This window comes from Rhinichthys klamathensis, unplaced genomic scaffold (genome assembly GCF_029890125.1).
Source record: "Rhinichthys klamathensis goyatoka isolate OS25496 unplaced genomic scaffold, OSU_Roscu_1.1 h1tg000040l_1, whole genome shotgun sequence".
NCBI classification, from domain to species: domain Eukaryota; kingdom Metazoa; phylum Chordata; class Actinopteri; order Cypriniformes; family Leuciscidae; genus Rhinichthys; species Rhinichthys klamathensis.
Window position 1 is genome coordinate 3,345,803 of NW_026606587.1, and position 18,078 is coordinate 3,363,880.

Genomic DNA, 18,078 nt, shown 5'->3' on the forward strand with positions numbered 1-18,078 from the left:
ACAATAATGACAGCAGGGGGCGCTAAAGCTCCATGAATAAAAGTTTCTGTGCCTCTCTGACTCAAATCAAACCTTTGATTGGTTTCATAATAGTTCTAAATGTTATGAAAATATTGATTGAAAACCTTTATAACATCCTCATTCACATTGGTTCTATCCACATACGATCAGCTCTAGAGAGTTCAAGCTAAATCATTACACATAATAAAATACACGTTATTTTATCACTACCAACATTACATAGAGATGCTCAAATACAAGTCGTGTATGTTTGATGCAATTTAAAAATTGTCATTATTACTTTAATTATTAAAGTAAAAAAAAAAAAAAAAAGTTCAGTATAAGGAGACTGTATGAAAGATGTGACTAAAGAGAATGCATCAGTGATCCAAGGAGGTCTTCTTTCAGTCGGCATCAGGTAACATTAGACTTACTGGAGTCAGTTTGGCACCAGGATCCTCCCTGACAAAGTAAAAAAAAAAAAAAAATTTGACAAGTTAGACTCTGGCCCTCGAGGTCCTGCAGTGTTTGGTTTGATCAAACCTTGATCACCTTGATCATATTCACATGCCTGTATAGCTTCTAGAAATATTTAAGACCTTTATTAGCTTGTTCAGGTTTGTTTGATTAGGATTGGAGCTAAACTGGAAAGTCGAGATCCAGTCGAGATCCACAGATGTATGGATGAGTATCAGCATGATCTGCTCTCATCTCCACTGACCTGATGATTTCTTTTTGTAGTAAATGAGTCCAGCAGCGGCTATGATGATTCCCAGCACCAGACCAGAGGATCCCATAGCGATTTTATTCCTGTCAGACTCAGAGGGATCTGTGGGGAACGGAAATCATGCTCTGTTAGCGAATGATCTTCATTCTCAATATTTACATGTTTAGTATTTGTTTAGTTGTGCAAGTGTAATAACAAAATAATTTCCATATTTTCAATTTTCTCCCATAAATATGCCAAAACTATTAATAAAGGAAAGACTGTAAAGTAAATGTTTTGTCTTACTCCAGTCTTCAACAATAGGTTGAGGTGAGCTGGCGTGCTCCACCACACAGGAGATCTTCTCTCCAGATTTAGGAGTGTATTCCAGCTGAGAGTGAATCTGGTAATACCAGTCTCCATCAGCCATCTCCATTGTTGAAGTCACGTCTGTGGTCACCACTTCACCGTTTCTCAGCCAGTAAACTTTGATTTTTTCAGGGTAGAATTCATATGCACTGCACATCAACACAGCTGGATGGGCCTTCAGCCTGCTTCACTGAACTGATTGTAACCGTCGGTAGAACTAAACCAGGAGAAAAAAAACCCCTCAAAAATGAGCTTTTATTCTAATGTATAACACTAGAATGGTGTCACTAGAACTAGAATGTAAATTTCCTGAAGAAAATGTGAGTGGGCGCTTGCAGTGGCAAAACTCGACACTCGGTTAGCATGCTTTTAGCAAGATGCTAACACAATTAGCATGTTGTTAACATGATTAGCATGTTGCTAGCATTATGCTAACATTATTAACATGTTGCTAACATCATGCTAGTTTACCAATATTTAACATAGTTACCATGATTTAAGTCAAGTCAAGTCAAGTCAAATATATTTATATAGCGCTTTTCACAATACAGACTGTACCAAAGCTGCTTTACAGTATCAATCAAAACAACCTAACAGTGCTTGTTTATTACTGGAAAAAATACATCCAAGTTTGGTAGAGCTGATCAATGGTATGATTGGTTATTTAATTTGAATATCCCCAAACTGAGCAAGCCAAAGGCAACAGTGGCAAGGAACCGAAAAACTCCGTCAAGTGACCTACTGGTGTCCTAAAACTCCATCAGATGACCCAACGGAGAAAAAAAAACCTTGGGAGAACCCAGGCTCAGTCAGGGCCAGTTCTCATCTAGCATTTATGAACTAGAGGCCAAATTTACAGTAACTGTAAGATAAAAAAATTTATATGAATGCCTGGCTAAATAGATGCGTCTTTAGTCTAGTTTTAAACTGGGAGAGCGAGTCTGAGCAACGAACAATATCCGGAAGGCTATTCCAGAGCTTCGGAGCTAAATGTGAAAATGCTCTCCCTCCTTTGGTGGATCTGGATATCCTAGGAACGACCAGAAGCCTCGAATTTAGTGATCTTAAAGAGCGCGATGGATTATAGGGCGATAGAAGATCCGTTAAATAGACTGGAGCTAAACCATTTAGAGCTTTATAGGTCAAAAGCAATACCTTGTAATTAATATGGAACTTTATAGGTAACCAATGTAGTGATGATAAAATCTGTGTTATATGATCATATTTTCTTGATCTAGTAAGAACTCTAGCGGCTGCATTTTGGACTAACTGTAGCTTGTTTATTGAGGATGCAGGACAGCCAGCTAATAAAGCATTACAGTAATCTAGTCTCGAGGTCATGAATGCATGAACTAACTTTTCTGCATCAGAGATTGATAGCATATTACGTAGCTTAGCAATGTTTCTAAGGTGGAAAAAGGGTGTTTTTGTAACATATGAAATATGATTTTTAAAAGACAGGTTGCAGTCTAATGTAACACCCAGGTCTTTTACTGTAGCGGATAACGTAACAGGGCATCCTACTAAACATGAGTTAAAGTTAAAGTCGTGCTGTGAAAAGTTTTGTGGACGGTTTTTAGAACCGATAAGTATTACCTCTGTCTTGTCTGGATTTAATAAAAGAAAATTACGCATCATCCAATCTTTTATATCTTTAACACAATCTGTCAATTTGGATAATTTAGCGTATTCATCTGGCCGTGATGAAATATATATTTGACTGTCATCAGGATAACAATGGAAACTAATTCCATGTTTCCTTAGAATATTACCAAGTGGCAGCATATATATATTGAGAATAATAAAGGGCCTAACACAGATCCCTGCGGCACTCCATAGTTTCCCGAAGTTACGATAGATTTTTCTCCATTTAAGTAGACAAAATGGTAGCGGTCAGATAAATATGACCGGAACCAGCTTAATGCTTGTCCTTGAACACCAGTGTAATTTTGTAGTCGATCTAAGAGCATTGTGTGATCTATAGTATAAAACGCAGCACTAAGATCAAGTAAAACTAGTATTGAGATACAGCCTTGGGTCCGAAGCTAAGAGTAAATCATTTGTGATTCTAACAAGTGCAGTTTCAGTGCTATGATGTGGCCTGAATCCAGACTGAAACTTTTCATAGATGTCGTTTTCTTGCAAGAAATAGCCGAGTTGAGCGGACACAACTTTTTCTAATATTTTTGACATAAATGTAAGATTTGAGATGGGTCTGTAATTTGCTAGGTTATTTGGATCTAATTGTGGTTTCTTAATAAGAGGTTTTATAACCGCCAGCTTGAACGTTCTTGGAACATGACCTAAAGATAAAGATGAGTTAATAATATTGAGAAGAGGTTCTTCCACTATAGGTAACACTTCTTTTAATAGTTTAGTTGGTATAGGATCTAATAAGCATGTTGTTGTTTTAGATGAAGTGATAAGTTTATTTAACTCTTTTTGTTCTATGGTCGTAAAGCATTGTAATTGTTCTTGTGGGGTAATAATTGTGGCTGAATTATAAGGCGCGAGCAAAGATTGAGCGTTTACGATTGTGATTCTGATGCTTTCAATTTTCTCGGTGAAGAAGTTCATGAAATCATTACTACTGAACTGAAACGAGGTATTTTGTTCAGGCGACGTCTGTTTATTTGTTAGTCTAGCCACGGTATTCTATTAGTTTGCTGAGGTGCTCAGCCCTGGCTGTTTTAAGGGCCTTTTTATAAAGGCCCGTGACATACTGTCTTTCCACGTGATTCTAAAGACCTCTAAATTAGTTTTTTTTCCATTTACGCTCTAAATTACGGGTTTCTCTCTTTAAAACATACGTAGTATTATTGTACCATGGTGCTATACTGTTTTCTCTGACCTTTTTCAATTTAATGGGTGCAACAGTATCCAATGTTCTAGAGAGAATGGAGCTCAAAGTGTTAGTTAGTTCATCTAGTTCATCTGTTTGTTTTGGTTCAGGCAGTAGCTGAGACAGATCAGATAAGCTATTTGAGAAATGATCTATGGTGGATGGAAGAATTGTTCTGCCTGGTCGATAACGTGGCGCAGCATGACATATTACAGCAGTACGTAATATACAGGTTACCATGTAATGGTCAGTGACATCATCACTTTGTAGAATGATATCTATATCGGTTGGATCGGTTCCATATGATATAATTAAATTGAGTGTGTGATTAAGACGATGAGTTGGTCCGGTGACGTTTTGCTTGACCCCGAAGGAGTTTAATAAATCTGTGAACGCAGCCCCTAACGCATCATTTGAATTATCTACGTGTATGTTAAAATCTCCAACAATTAATGCTTTATCGACCTTGACCAATAGATCTGATAGAAAGTCTGCAAACTCTTTTAGGAAATCGGCGTAAGGCCCTGGAGGTCTATATACGGTAGCCAATGCTAGAGATAATAGGGATTTTTTTCTTACATCTAAGAGCGTAACATTTAGCACAAGTACTTCAAACGAATTAAACCTATGACGAGTTTTCTGAGTAACATTAAGGATATCTCTGTAGATTGTTGCAACACCGCCGCCACGACCGATCAGACAATGATCTAACACAAAACATTATACATTATACATTATACATGCTTATAACAGTATCCTGGTGGAGTAGACTCATTTAGACCGAAATTATCATTTGGTTTAAGCCAGGTTTCAGTAAGGCACAGAACATCGAAATTATTATCTGTGACCATTTCATTTACAATAACCACCTTAGGTGTGAGCGATCTAATGTTTAGAAGACCTAGCTTTAGGAATTGTTTTTGTTTACTAATAGCGAGATTTTTTGTTTTACAGTTTTTCTCGATTGCTTAAACACTATAACCAGGCTTTTGAACTAAAATTTCAAAACCATAATACCATTTATCAAAAAGCACACCCATTTCCCTGAACTATAAACACTATTCCCCTGTTTTGACACATGAGTCAGATTTGTTGAACTGTTACTGCAAAACTCTACACACAAATCCCTTCATTTCTCATTGCCTACACCATGTGGTCATTTAGAAAGCACAAGCATTCAATATTGTTCACTCAAGTCAGCACAGCTTCAGCTCAGTTAGCACACAATTACCCAGGTGAAAACACTAAGAGTCAAAATTTAACACACATCAATCAGATCCTTCAATAGATAGATAAAAGGGCCCGAATCAGTTTATTGAGTTTTGGAACAATGAATCCAGAAAGACATAGAGGAAGAGGAGGAGGAGGATGAGGAGGGGGAGGAGGATGAAGAGGAGGAGGAGGAGGAAGAGGAGGAGGAGGAGGAGGAGGAGGAGGAGGAGGAAGAGGAGGAGGATGAAGAGGAGGAGGAGGAAGAGGAAGAGGGGAGTTGGAGGAATGGGAGGAGGAAGAGGGGGAGTTGGAGGAAGAGGAGGAGGAAGGGCAAGGACAAGAAGACAAGCAGTCTCAATGAAATTCAAGCCACTTTAGTTGACCATGTCTTTGTCCATGGTGTGACTATGAGGGAGGCTGGGCAACGAGTACAGCCAAATTTGAGTCGCTTCACCGTCGCCTCCATCATCAGAAGCTTCAGGGAGGTGTGGTGGCAAACACATGTCTATCACTGAATAAGAGACAAACATTTCCAATAGTCTTTGATGAGGTTTATAATTTCTTACAGTAAAAGAAAAGGCCAGCAGTCGTACAGTCACACAGAGTGGCACAGAGTGTGACCGTGAAGGAGGGCATCCTTCATCCTTTATAGTCTTGACTCTCAGAATGTTTTTTTTATAGGCCAATGATGGTATTTCAACTATATGTGGAGCATTCTTAGACTTGTTCATATTGTATCCTTGAGTGGAGGCCCTTCTGTCACGTACCAACATTCTTTACCATTCCAATACAATTCCATATTAGAATAAGGTTTGTGTTTGCTCTTTTACTGTCATATGATGGTCACACATCATATGACATACTGTAAGTAAATATAAAACATTTTTTTAGCAGAGAGAGTAAAAAAAGAAGAAGAGTAAAACGGGAATTTTTGTGTGTGTGTGAGTTGTACTGTGTAGTACATGAATGAATGCAAATGTGCCAATGTATGCATTGGTCGTGTCTTTTGGGTTCATCATGTGAAAAGGTTTGTGAGGGGGGAACCACAAGCAACATAACTTACCAGTTTTGGAAATGTTGTTTTGAATTTATTGCAAAAATTTATTTATTGAATTTATTGAATCCTAACCCTAACCCTAACCTGTAAATACAAAATACATACTTTATACGTGTTTCTGCTTGTGCTTTCATCACACATCAGCAGGGCTCTCAAGTGTCACGCATTGAGCGTGACAGTCACTCATTTCGGTCTTTTGTCACGCTCTCCCGCCACACATTGTATTTCTCATTGAAAAACTATTTTTTTTGTACAATATTTTTTGTATATAATATATGTATTGTACTGTATAATAGAGAGCAATTTTCACAGACAGCAGCCACAAATTACTTACAAGAGAAGTGTAAATACAAAATACATACTTTATACGTGTTTCTGCTTGTGCTTTCATCACACATCAGCAGGGCTCTCAAGTGTCACGCATTGAGCGTGACAGTCACTCATTTCGGTCTTTTGTCACGCTCTCCCGCCACACATTGTATTTCTCATTGAAAAACTATTTGTAAAACTATTTGAAAAACTATTTGTAATATATTTATGCCGCAGCGTCCAAAACTCTGGCCGCGCGACCCGCGCCGCTCTCACTGTGGAACCGGTGTTGTGCCGAATTTCGACTCCCTGCCAAATTATTACCCCCCTCATTGAAGTCAGTACCTGATTGCCTAATCCTAACCCCACCCCTAATCCTAACCCCTCCCCCACAACTAATCCTAAACCTACCAATACTACTAGGGGGGTAATAATTTGGCGGGGGTCAGAATTCGGCACCACACCGGCAGGAATCAAGCGCGTCTCCTATGGTGTTGTTCGTCTGGTGTTGTTAGCCAATCAGAAAATAGCACTATTGTTTCTGGGTAAGATTTAACGCAACAACCAATGACACCCCGTCGGCGTTGTTGTCCGGGTGGAAATCGGGAGAAATTCGGGAGAAAGGTCGGTCCGGGAGATTTTCGGGAGGGGCTTTGAAATTCGGGAGTCTCCCGGAAAAATCGGGAGGGTTGGCATGTATGGCGAGCTCACCGAGTTCTACACTTTTCGCAAACCTGACATTATTATTGGGTATTGGCAATAAACTTAAGATGCAAATAAGAGATTCTCTGCAATGTATTTGATATTCTTGATGCTGCTCTGATGCACTCCATACGCACCGCTCTGTTTGTTTTCATGATGACTAAAAGTTCAGCGGTCTAACGTTCGCTCAACAATGTCAAAATGATGAACTTTTATAGAAGCCGGGGCTTACTGTTCACAGAAGGATGTTAACAGTGAACGAATACCTGGTAAAAATGTAAGTAGCGCCACACGTTGCTTTTCAAATTGTCAGGAGTGTAGATTTCGAACTCCTGTCAGGCGTGGGTGTTGTAGGAGTTGGCGCGTCCATTGTTTGATATACAAAATAGGCGCTGCTGCACTAACTAGGACGCTAACGTCACCTACAGGAGCCCAGATGACCAATAATTGCCTTGCTAATGAGCTCGCGATTCACAACTTCGGAATTGAAAACAACATTTAGGGCCTACAAGCAAACACATTTACAAAAAAAATAATGCCCATAACAGGTTAGAATATTAAAGGCTGCCTAATATTCGTTCGAATATCATTATTTTTTTAAATATTAGAATTATATTCGAATAACGAAGTTCGGTGTCAAAGCCGCGACTCAAATTTGGCTGTACTCGTTGCCCAGCCTCCCTCATAGTCACACCATGGACAAAGACATGGTCAACTAAAGTGGCTTGAATTTCACTGAGACTGTTTGTCTTCTTGTCCTTGCCCTTCCTCCTCCACTTCCTCTTTCTCTTTCTCCTCCTCCTCTTCATCTTCCTCTTCCTCAACCTCTTCCTTCATGTCTTTCTGGATTCATTGTTCCAAAACTCAATAAACTGATTCGGGCTCTTTTATCTATCTATTGAAGGATCTGATTGATGCGTGTTCAATTTTGACTCTTAGTGTTTTCACCTGGGGAACTGTGTGCTAACTGAGCTGAAGCTGTGCTGATTTGAGTGAACAATATTGAATACTAGTGCTTTTTAAATGACCACATGGTGTAGGCAATGAGAAATGAAGGGATTTGTGTGTAGAGTTTTGCAGTGACAGTTCAACAAATCTGACTCATGTGTCAAAACAGGGGAATAGTGTGTCACGAGTTCACACTTACATCCATTAAACAGAGTAAAGATTATGCGTATTTGGCGTGCTGTCCGCGAGGAGGGCTCCGAGCTCGGAATTTTGCCCGAACCCAGAGTACTCCCCCCGTTGTTGTAAGAGTATTAGGACTATAAGTGAGGAGATGGGGTGGTGGAGGGATGCTGTTAAACTGTCAATGAACGGAGGTAAGTTTGCTGTATATATGATTGAGTGAGCTCCACTCGTGTCTAATTAGGTTTGATTATTTGAATATGCTCCACGTGTGTTTAATTAGGTTTAATTATCTGAACGTGCTCCTCCCGAACTTTGTTAATAAAACATAATTTATAGTTCAGGGAAATGGGTGTGCTTTTTGATAAATGGCATTATGGTTTTGAAATTTTAGTTCAAAAGCCTGGTTATAGTGTTTAAGCAATCGAGAAAAACTGTAAATCCAGGCAATTGGTTGATGAAACAATTATTAAAATTAAGATACAATTTATACAAAACTAAATTCACTTTAAAGAAAGACTTTCTACAAAATAAAACTTAATTAAGTGGCCAAAATTATAAATTTTTGGATTTTTCTTTTGAGGATTTATAGTTTTGAAAAGAAAAAAAAATAACTTTGAATTTATCATCAACAATATTTGAATAATCCAAGATTTAATAATCATTGTTCAACATTTTCAGACTGAGGGGAAAAACATTTTAACAGGATAAATTGATATATTTTAGATATATAGATATATATTTTTTAAATTTCAATACTCTGAATAGGCTACTGGATGGCAAGTCTGGAAATGGTCCAACCAGTAAATATGTACATGTTTATATAAAATAGTTTGTCAACTAATGTAATTTAAACTAAAAGACTTACTTTTTCGAAATTGTATCCACGGCTGGATCAAGTCGCTCTTCAAAATACAAACGTTCATCGTCGGAGTCCTGCTCTTCTTCTGAGGAAAATGTGAATTCTTCGTCACTGTCCAGGACGAGCTGAAGACCCTCCGCGCCGGTGTAGCGTGCCATCTTCCAAACGCGCAGGAAAGTGAATGAATCTTATGAATAGCCGCTTTGATGTTAATGTGAGTGTACACAAAAAAAGAAGACCCTCTATAGTTTATAATCATGTATTGATTGTATTTATATGACCATAAATGATGGAGTATTTTAAGTCTATGTTGCTGCTATGTGAAAAAAAAACAGTAAAACGCGCCGGCGCGTTTTCAGACCCCAGAGGGTTAACATCTTGGAGAGAAGATCTGCCCCGATTCTACTTGGGTGTAAACCATCAGCGCGGAAAAGCCTTGGTCGCTCCCAAAACAGATTCCAGTTATTTAGAAAGAGCACTTTCTGCTCATTGCACCATGACAATAACCATTCATTTAGCGCGAATAATCTACTGAACTTTTCATGCCCTTTTCGGTACGTAGGAAGCGGTCCAGACACAATAATCAATGTTTCAGGCGATGTGCTGCGTACCGTATCGATAAGGTTCCTGAAGTCTTTCTTCAGAACCTCCGTCTGTCGAAGCCTAATGTCGTTAGCTCCCGCGTGCAGCACAACAGCTCCGACGCGCTCGTCACCGTTCAAGATCTCAGGTACCCGCGCAGTGATATCGAGAACATGAGCACCAGGAAAGCAATGACTGTGCACCTTACTTTTACCTGACGTAGCGTGGATGTGTCGGACCGTGGAATCGCCGATGATCACAGCATCGCGTTCCGTTTCACGAAGAGGGGAGAAGCGGTTCTGGGTGGAGATCTCGAAAACCGGGAGGGGCGGAAAGATTTTTGTCCTGGATTGCGGCTTCCGCGGAACCACCCAGGCTTCGTGGTGATGTGTTGGAGCCGGAGTGAATGAAACCATGGCTGAACGTGACCTGTATGGCGTTCCGATAGGCTCAAATATGTAACTTTGTAGCACGCACTCGTCTCAATGAACGTGACGTCTGCGTCTGCCGAACGTGACGTCTGCGTCTGCAGAACGTCTCGTCTGCGTCTGCCACATCACTCGTTCGTGTGCCGAACGTGACGTCTGCGTCTGCCGAACGTCTCGTCTGCGTCTGCCACATCACTCGTTCGTGTGCAGAACGTCACGTCTGCGTCAAGGGGGTTTCCATGGCTGCGTTTCCCAAAAGCATTGTAAGCCTAAGTTGATCGTAAAAACGATCGCGACTGATCTTAATATTATGGTCTGTTTCCCAAAAGCATCGTAACTTAAGTAGCACTTGAAAATCTTCGTAGAACTACGAGTGCTCTGGAGTAATCGTAAATCCCCAAGTTCATCGTAAGAAGACAGAGTTATGAGATCACCTGTAGGACAACCGGCAGATTACACTTTTATCTAGATTTAACAGACTACACTACGTGAGTATAATATACTATAATAAATATGTTTTGATTGTACTTTATTGTACACTTTGTTGTACTCGTGTTTTGTTTAAATTAATATAGGAAATAATTAAAAAGAGAAGAAAAATAGAAATACACATCTAAATTAAACGAATGAACAAAAAAATCATAAAATAAGAAATCTGGGAAATATGCTTTAAAGACTGGGCAAAATAGGGATGAATTCAAAAAATTCTGTCAACGACTTGCTGACGTGCACGAAAACCAGCCATGTATTGGGCATTTCTTGCGGACCTCCTTCCCTGATCTTTGAACACGGTTGCAGTTAGTTTGCAATGTCCTCCCAGATGTTTTGTTTTTCCTTATTTGTATCCTTTAAATCTGTTAAAAATAAAACCCCTCTATATATCTTATCTAAAAGGACATTAATTTGATCTTTTTGAAAGGTATCTTCTCTTGTTTTTTTGTTTTTGTTCAGCCATTTTGTCAGCCTGTAGGCCCTATTGGTGCTTTATATCTATATAGACTTGTCTTGATTTAATCCACAACAAATGACGATTATTAGGTTAAACGTTCAGAATACGATTCCATATAAGGTTATATTTCAGCACTTCGCGAATGGACAGCGATGCTTAAGTAGCACGTAGAACGCGTTCTCGCGCTTTCATGTTAAGTGCATTTTTGGGAAACGCGCGTGGAATTGCGGCGAGCGTTCGTAACCTTGCACGTAGAGAGCGCTCTTAAGAGCTAAGATACATCGTTATCGGGAAACCCGGCCCAGCACATTCCACACACTTATTCGTTCTTTATTATTTTCCCCCACCGATCTTCAATTCTAGCAATGAAGTGCACATTACCTTGCTTATACATAGCTTTTTATAATATAGTTAGTAGGCTAAATATTAATTTACACAAATTATCATGTTAAAATTTGTGTTTGCCATTTTTTCTTGTCAACATGTCCACATAGCCTATAGCCTACTTAATCATAAAAACATTAACCATAAAAACTAAAAAGCATGTAGGCCTATGTACTATTCACCACTAGGAGTCTCGTGACCAACACAAAATAACTTAGCCTAGTTGTAAACATTTGGGCTGATTTAACTAACAAAATAAAATGTGTTATTTGTAATGTTTAATTTTAAAGTTGTAATATTTGGTTTTTAGAGTTTCACCGAAGTTTGATTGACGCCTACTGCAGCAAGATTTCTGCGTGCGCTTGCCCATTAATTAATATAAGAAAAATCTTTAGTCTATGGCTACTCTAATCAATACATTTATTTTACATTATTTACTTATTTATTGGATATTAGTAATTAGTATCCAGTTATTTAGATTACATTAGTTGAGTTAACATGCAGCTAATTAGTAAATGAACGAATAAAATAATAAAATAAAGATTACATTAAGATGCTATGCTAACCACATATTTCTAGCATTGCTTGTTCCTACACGAAAAGGATTGTATTGTATCTTCTGTTATAAAGATGATTGACATTTCGTTAATTAAAAATAATAAGCACAAAATATATAGTAAAAATATTAAATGTAATGTTCTTTATGCCTTTTGACTAGGCTACTTTTTGTATTTTGTATAATTATATCTCTATGTAATGAAGATAGCCTATTAACAAAAAAATATTATTAATATTTTTATTATATATATAGGCTAATATAAAACTTTTGTATTCAATTATAGGCTATGGAACATTTGGAATAAAAATACGCTGAAAACCCAAACAATAGCATGTGACAAACGAAACACGTCTTGTTTATTATGCTGCTGCTACAAAAACTGAATAGGCTAAATAAATAAATAAATAAACAAACAAACGACGTCCAATAGGACATAGCCTAAACTGTTTTGTGTTCATAGCCTTGAGTTTGCAGATTGTAGTAGCCTATTATTCAGGATATCCGACATTATGTTTTTGTAACCATTTTAGTAGCCTATAGCCTAATAGTTTTATATAGGCCTATTTATAAAAAATATTATTTTTTAATTCTATTCTTCTATTTAAAGGATCTACAGAAACAGTGGTTGTGCGATCGAGTTGTCTGTTTTCTAGTTTACCAAAGTGCTGGCCTTTTAAAATTATATATATAAAAAAAATCCTATATATAAATCACAGACGCAGACGTGACGTTATAAGACAGACGCAAGTGTCAGGTTCATTGAGACGAGTGCATGTTGCAAAGTCATATTAAAGAACCGATCGCAACCGCTGGCACACTGCACTGAGCTGTGCTGAGTAGAGTGTTAAACCCGTGTTAGAGAAAAAAACAATTTATAACTTCACTGCTACACGTGAATGACACGTAAACGTCTGACAATACACTTCACTGCCACACGTGATTTACGTGACGTCTGCGTCACGTCTGCGTGACGTCTGCGTCACGTCTGCGTCTTAAATTGAATGGAATAAATAGCAGAATAAAAAAAAAATTAAGACGTTGAGTGAGACGTTCATTGTAACGAGTGCATGTTGCAAAGTTATATTAAAGAGCCGATCGGAACGCCATAGACCTGGACGCTCGGGACCAATGCTGAGAAACGCGTGGAGTGGACGAGGTCAGGGACAGCGGGTTAAGGCCAATTTATACTTCTGCGTCGGGTGCGCGCAGTAGGTACGGCGTAGCATACGCACAGACGCGTACCATACGCCGTACCCTTCGCCGTAACCTGACGCGCACCTCCTCAAAAATGTAACTACACGTCGCGACGACGCGGACCGCAAGATCTGTGATTGGTCGGCTTGGTAGCATCGCGTTTCCTCCTATGCATTTCCGGCGTGTTCTTCTGCACCGCCCGCCATTTTTAAATTCTAAGTACAGCGAAACTGTTAAAAAAAACAAAAAATTTACCTTTTCCACCTCGATAAGCTCCAACTCCAACATGATCTGCTCTCTTTCAGTCGCCATTGCTTGTAGTAACCTAAACTCAAAACAGCCGCGAGGAATCTTCTTCTTCTTGCCGCGAGGAATCTAAACACAGTGGAACATTAAAACCCTCCGCCGCCAACTAGCGTTTCGGCGCTGTACTGCAGAGCAACGCAGACCTAAACGCAGAAGTATAAATGCTCATGACGGCGTCGCCTACGTGCGTAGCCCACGCCGTACACTACGGCGTACACTCGACGCAGAAGTATAAATTGGCCTTTACTAACGTTAATCACTGATCCGTGTGCATCAGCGCGTGATGTTTCAAGAGCTAAACGCCGGTCTCTCAGCTCAGCTTGTCTCTCTAAAAGGTCACGGATCTGCTTTTCTACAGCCTCTAATTCAGACTGCACCGCGAGCAAATCAGATTTGTTCTCATCTGCACCAAAAGGTAAATAACATAGATCTGATATATTCGCCATTTTAACAGATGGACAGTAAGTTAGCAATGATGCAACCAGTGATGCTATTAATATTTATACTAATTTATGACTCAAGTCTTGGGTATAATCCGTCTTTTTAGTGGTACGGGTGTAATGTAGACGCACGATAGACGGGAAAATGTTCGTTTGTAAGTGAGTGTAAAGAACGCGTTTGGCAATCGATCGTAGGGCGAGCAGCAGTGAAGCGGTGTCTCGCTCTACAACCAACAACCAAATGTTCCAACCGTATTTGCGGTTCTAGCCATATATTGGCTTGAGACGCGTCTGGCCAACAGTCCGAGTTGTAATTATGAGTTAAATGATGGTTCAGAATAGAATAAAAGAAAGAAATACGGAAAAACAGAAGGAAATACGAAGCTAATACGAGGCTTAGACAGCCACGACGCAAACAAACAAACTCACAGCAGGCAGCGAGGCAGACAGAAGCAATCGAGCAATCGGAGTGTTACAATGCATGTTCTAGAACGATTTACCGTGATTTACTATGTTCTATTATGATTTACTATGATATACCACGTTCTAGTATGATTTACCATGATTGACCATGTTTCTAGTATGATTTACCACGTTTTACCACGTTTTAGCATGATTTACCATCATTGTAGTATGATTTACTACGATTTACCACGTTCTAGAATGATTTAGTCAAAAGAGCCAACCCCATCTCTATATGATGTTCTAGGGCTGGCCGGGCGATATGGACAAAAAATAATATCTCTGTATTTTTTGGTTAAATGGCGATATATACCTCTGTACTTTCTACGTTTTTCTATTTGGATAAAGAAAATCTGTATTTATTTTTAAAAAAATTATTTCACATTCTGCCCAATAATATCCTACAAACAATGTTGATATTGAAGGATATGGAAACAAATATAGGCCTAGTGAATGTAATGTAGGCTATGCAATATATGATGTGCAAAAAGGTGGTTAAAATCACATTACATTCTAACATTGTAACATTACAATCTAAAAACAAAAATAATGCTTTTGTTTTTAAATTGACTTAAGGCTAAACTAAAAATGAAAATAAAAACACAAACAAAAGCACAAACTATATTAGCCTGCATTTGATTACCCCATTATAATGGGCACTTAAAATGTATACTTGTAGCCTACGATTAAAATTCCACACATGGCACATTTATTGTCTCCAACAACAAATATTTGAGCAATATGTATTTTAGTCAGAATTATTGCGCTACTATTGTGCTCCGTCTATTTGGCGCGCATGCGCCCGGCCGCGCTCGTTCACAGACGCTTGAATATCAGCGCAGATTCACTTGCAGAAGCTCGTCCTCTCCTCTCCTGACAGTGAAATGGACATATTTGTTTGACTAACATTAACATATGGAGAATATATCTGTGAAATGTAAGTTAAACACAGAGGAAAGCGCCACATCTCAAACGCATTAAACAGCGCCAGTGTTTATCTGTCAGTCAACAACAGTAGTCAGAGCATCTGACAGGGCAAGCTACTTTAAACTTGTTAACTATATCTTACCAGTTATTTTGAAGCCCTTAATATAAGCTTGTGTCATGTTTAGGACAAATAGTAGGCTACTAACGTTACTTTCACTGCAGCCAGCAGATCACACTGCGTCCTCGCTATTTTTCAGATGTGCTCGTATCAAATTACTGTATCGATATAAACGGTATTGCCTCATTCCATATCGTTGCAAAAAAAAAAATCGATATATCGCACAAACTCGATATACCGCCCAGCCCTATGATGTTCTGATGCAGAGATATTGGTCTTGCAAAATGGTTGCTAGGGTACTCTGTTTGGTTGTTAGGGAGTGGCTTGGCAGCTACAAGCAAACTACAAAGGCTGCTTGTCAGTATGAATGATATAAACCAACTCCCATGCCTCTGTGACATTCAGAATGGAAGATATTCCTCTTTGGATTTTGGTTGCTAAGGTGCACGACAATGGTTTCTAGGGAAGGGCTAGGATGTGTTGAGGTGAATCATGATTGGCTGTTTGCTGCCCTGAGTCAAACGAGACCACCCTCGTGTTTCTATGACAATTCAGTCCGGAGATATCCCTTTGATCTCTTTCAATGGAAGTCTATGGAAGTTGTTGCTAAGTTGCTCTGAATGGTTGCTAGGGCATGGCTTGAAAGCTTCAATGATCCTGAGAGACTGATTGGTCGTCTGAGTAAAATGAGCCCACCCCGTTGTCTCTATGACACTGTGATCCAGAGCTATATTCAATACAAAATCCCTATGCAATTTACCACATGCTATCTAACACATATGAGGCCCTATCTTGCACCCAGCGCAAGTGACTTTGTACAGCGACGCATGTATTATTCCTATTTTGCACCCGCGCACAGCGGACTTTTCCCTCCACAGACGCACGTCGGTAAATTAGGGAATGAACTTGCGCTCGCGGGGGCGGTTCAGCGCAAAGAGGAGGCGTGTTCCGGCGCAAATCTTCCCTGGTGCTATTTTCCAGTTTTAGAAAGCAATTGCGCCACTGACCAGGAAAAAAACAGTCTAAAGACAGTGGCGCGTTGCGCGTTAGTGATATGGTATTTTAAGGGCGCGTGCTTGGCCATAATGTAGCGTGTTAACGCGCATCCACTTTGATTCTCTAATAATTATAAACAGACGCAGCAGTTTTCATTTTTGCAAATCATACATTATTACAAGGAAAAATATTAAATCATTGTTGTGTCCGTGAAGATGTGAAAAAGATCTATCTAGATTTTTTTTTTTTTTCTAGATTAGGCTACAAATTTACCCAAATGATACGCCTGTTTAACCGAAGCTAATTTGTGTGGTTTCTCCCATCCCCATACAATGTCACTTCTCTGTGTTTTACGACCCTGACGAGAACGTCGGTCTCCTCGGCTGTGAACCGCTCCTGGCGTGCGCTGGCAAATCCGCCGTTATAATAGCGATCCGCCATGGAACAAGCGCGCCTGCTCTTAAAGGGAATGTGAGAGGACACTCTGATTGGTTTATTTCACGTTACGCCCAAACCACACCTATGAATAATGAAGCTACTTCAGACCAACCCCTTTTAGATTTGCGCCAGGCGCAAGAGGCATTTATCCCGCCGGGAAAATAGCAACAGCGCCGGGATCCGCCCACAAAGTTACTTGCGCTTTGCGCTTTGACACTTGCGTTTCAGATCGTTAAAATAGGGCCCATGGTGTGGGATGGCCAATGTAAATCAATGGGAAAATTTGGGCAGCTCCTGCCCCCCAGAGGTACAACTTTTACCCCATTGTGAGGTATGTTCTTACAGAGCCTGTCCGCCTTTGGCAAGCACCCACTAATTATAAATACATTATCTGACAAGTATAGCTATAATACTTGAATGAATTAAACTATATGAATTATATGAACTATAATGTAATTTCTTTAGATTCGGAAATGGATTGTTAAGAAAAAAAAAGACCATACATGTTTCCTTATATTATTCAGTTTGGAAAAGTTAAAATTTTGTCAAATAACCCCTGTGTAAAGTTATCCAGTTGTAATATATTGATTTTGTATTAAAAACAATCATAAATCACTGAAGACAACCACATTGTGCAGACACAACACCACCAAAACAACAGACATTTTGAGTGTTTCTTCTCCGTCAATGAACACACATGTTAGAGATCTTTATAATGCAGTGAAGATGAGACAGGAGTCTTGCAGCACTCACCTGTTTTATCACGGACAGCTAAGTCATTGTTCTGAGCATTATTTCTGCAGACTGTGTCCACCAGAGCTTTCAGCTGCTGCAGAAGGGTCTGATCTTTGTTCCAGTTCTCTGCCTGCTTCACTCCTTCCTCAGTGTACCCCACATACTTCCCCACAGTGCTGTTGTACTGTACATCCAAACCTTTATTGAAGGAATATGAGTGAAGAAACACCATATCACTGTAATCACTGGTGCTGTGGACGCATTCACTCATCTGGACTTGATAATATCCATCAACTGAAACATAAAAAAACAGAGTGGTAGATCTTCAGTTTTTGATAATATCAGTTATAAATACAAAAGTACCAGTATTCAT

At 39.3% G+C, this 18,078-nt stretch overlaps 2 protein-coding genes across 2 annotated transcripts in view; one reads left to right on the forward strand and one right to left on the reverse strand.

The window, feature by feature from the left end:
• The window catches only part of slc7a4 (solute carrier family 7 member 4), a 113,164-nt gene that overhangs the window by 39,035 nt on the left and 56,051 nt on the right, over positions 1–18,078 (forward strand). The gene's annotated exons all lie outside the window — the stretch shown is intronic.
• Positions 267–18,078, reverse strand: LOC130081759 (H-2 class II histocompatibility antigen, E-D beta chain-like). Its single transcript, XM_056246468.1, is given in 6 exon segments — positions 267–462; positions 722–829; positions 1,013–1,248; positions 1,250–1,292; positions 17,724–17,999; positions 18,069–18,078. Coding segments are annotated over 6 exon segments (696 nt in total). The 3' UTR covers positions 267–439.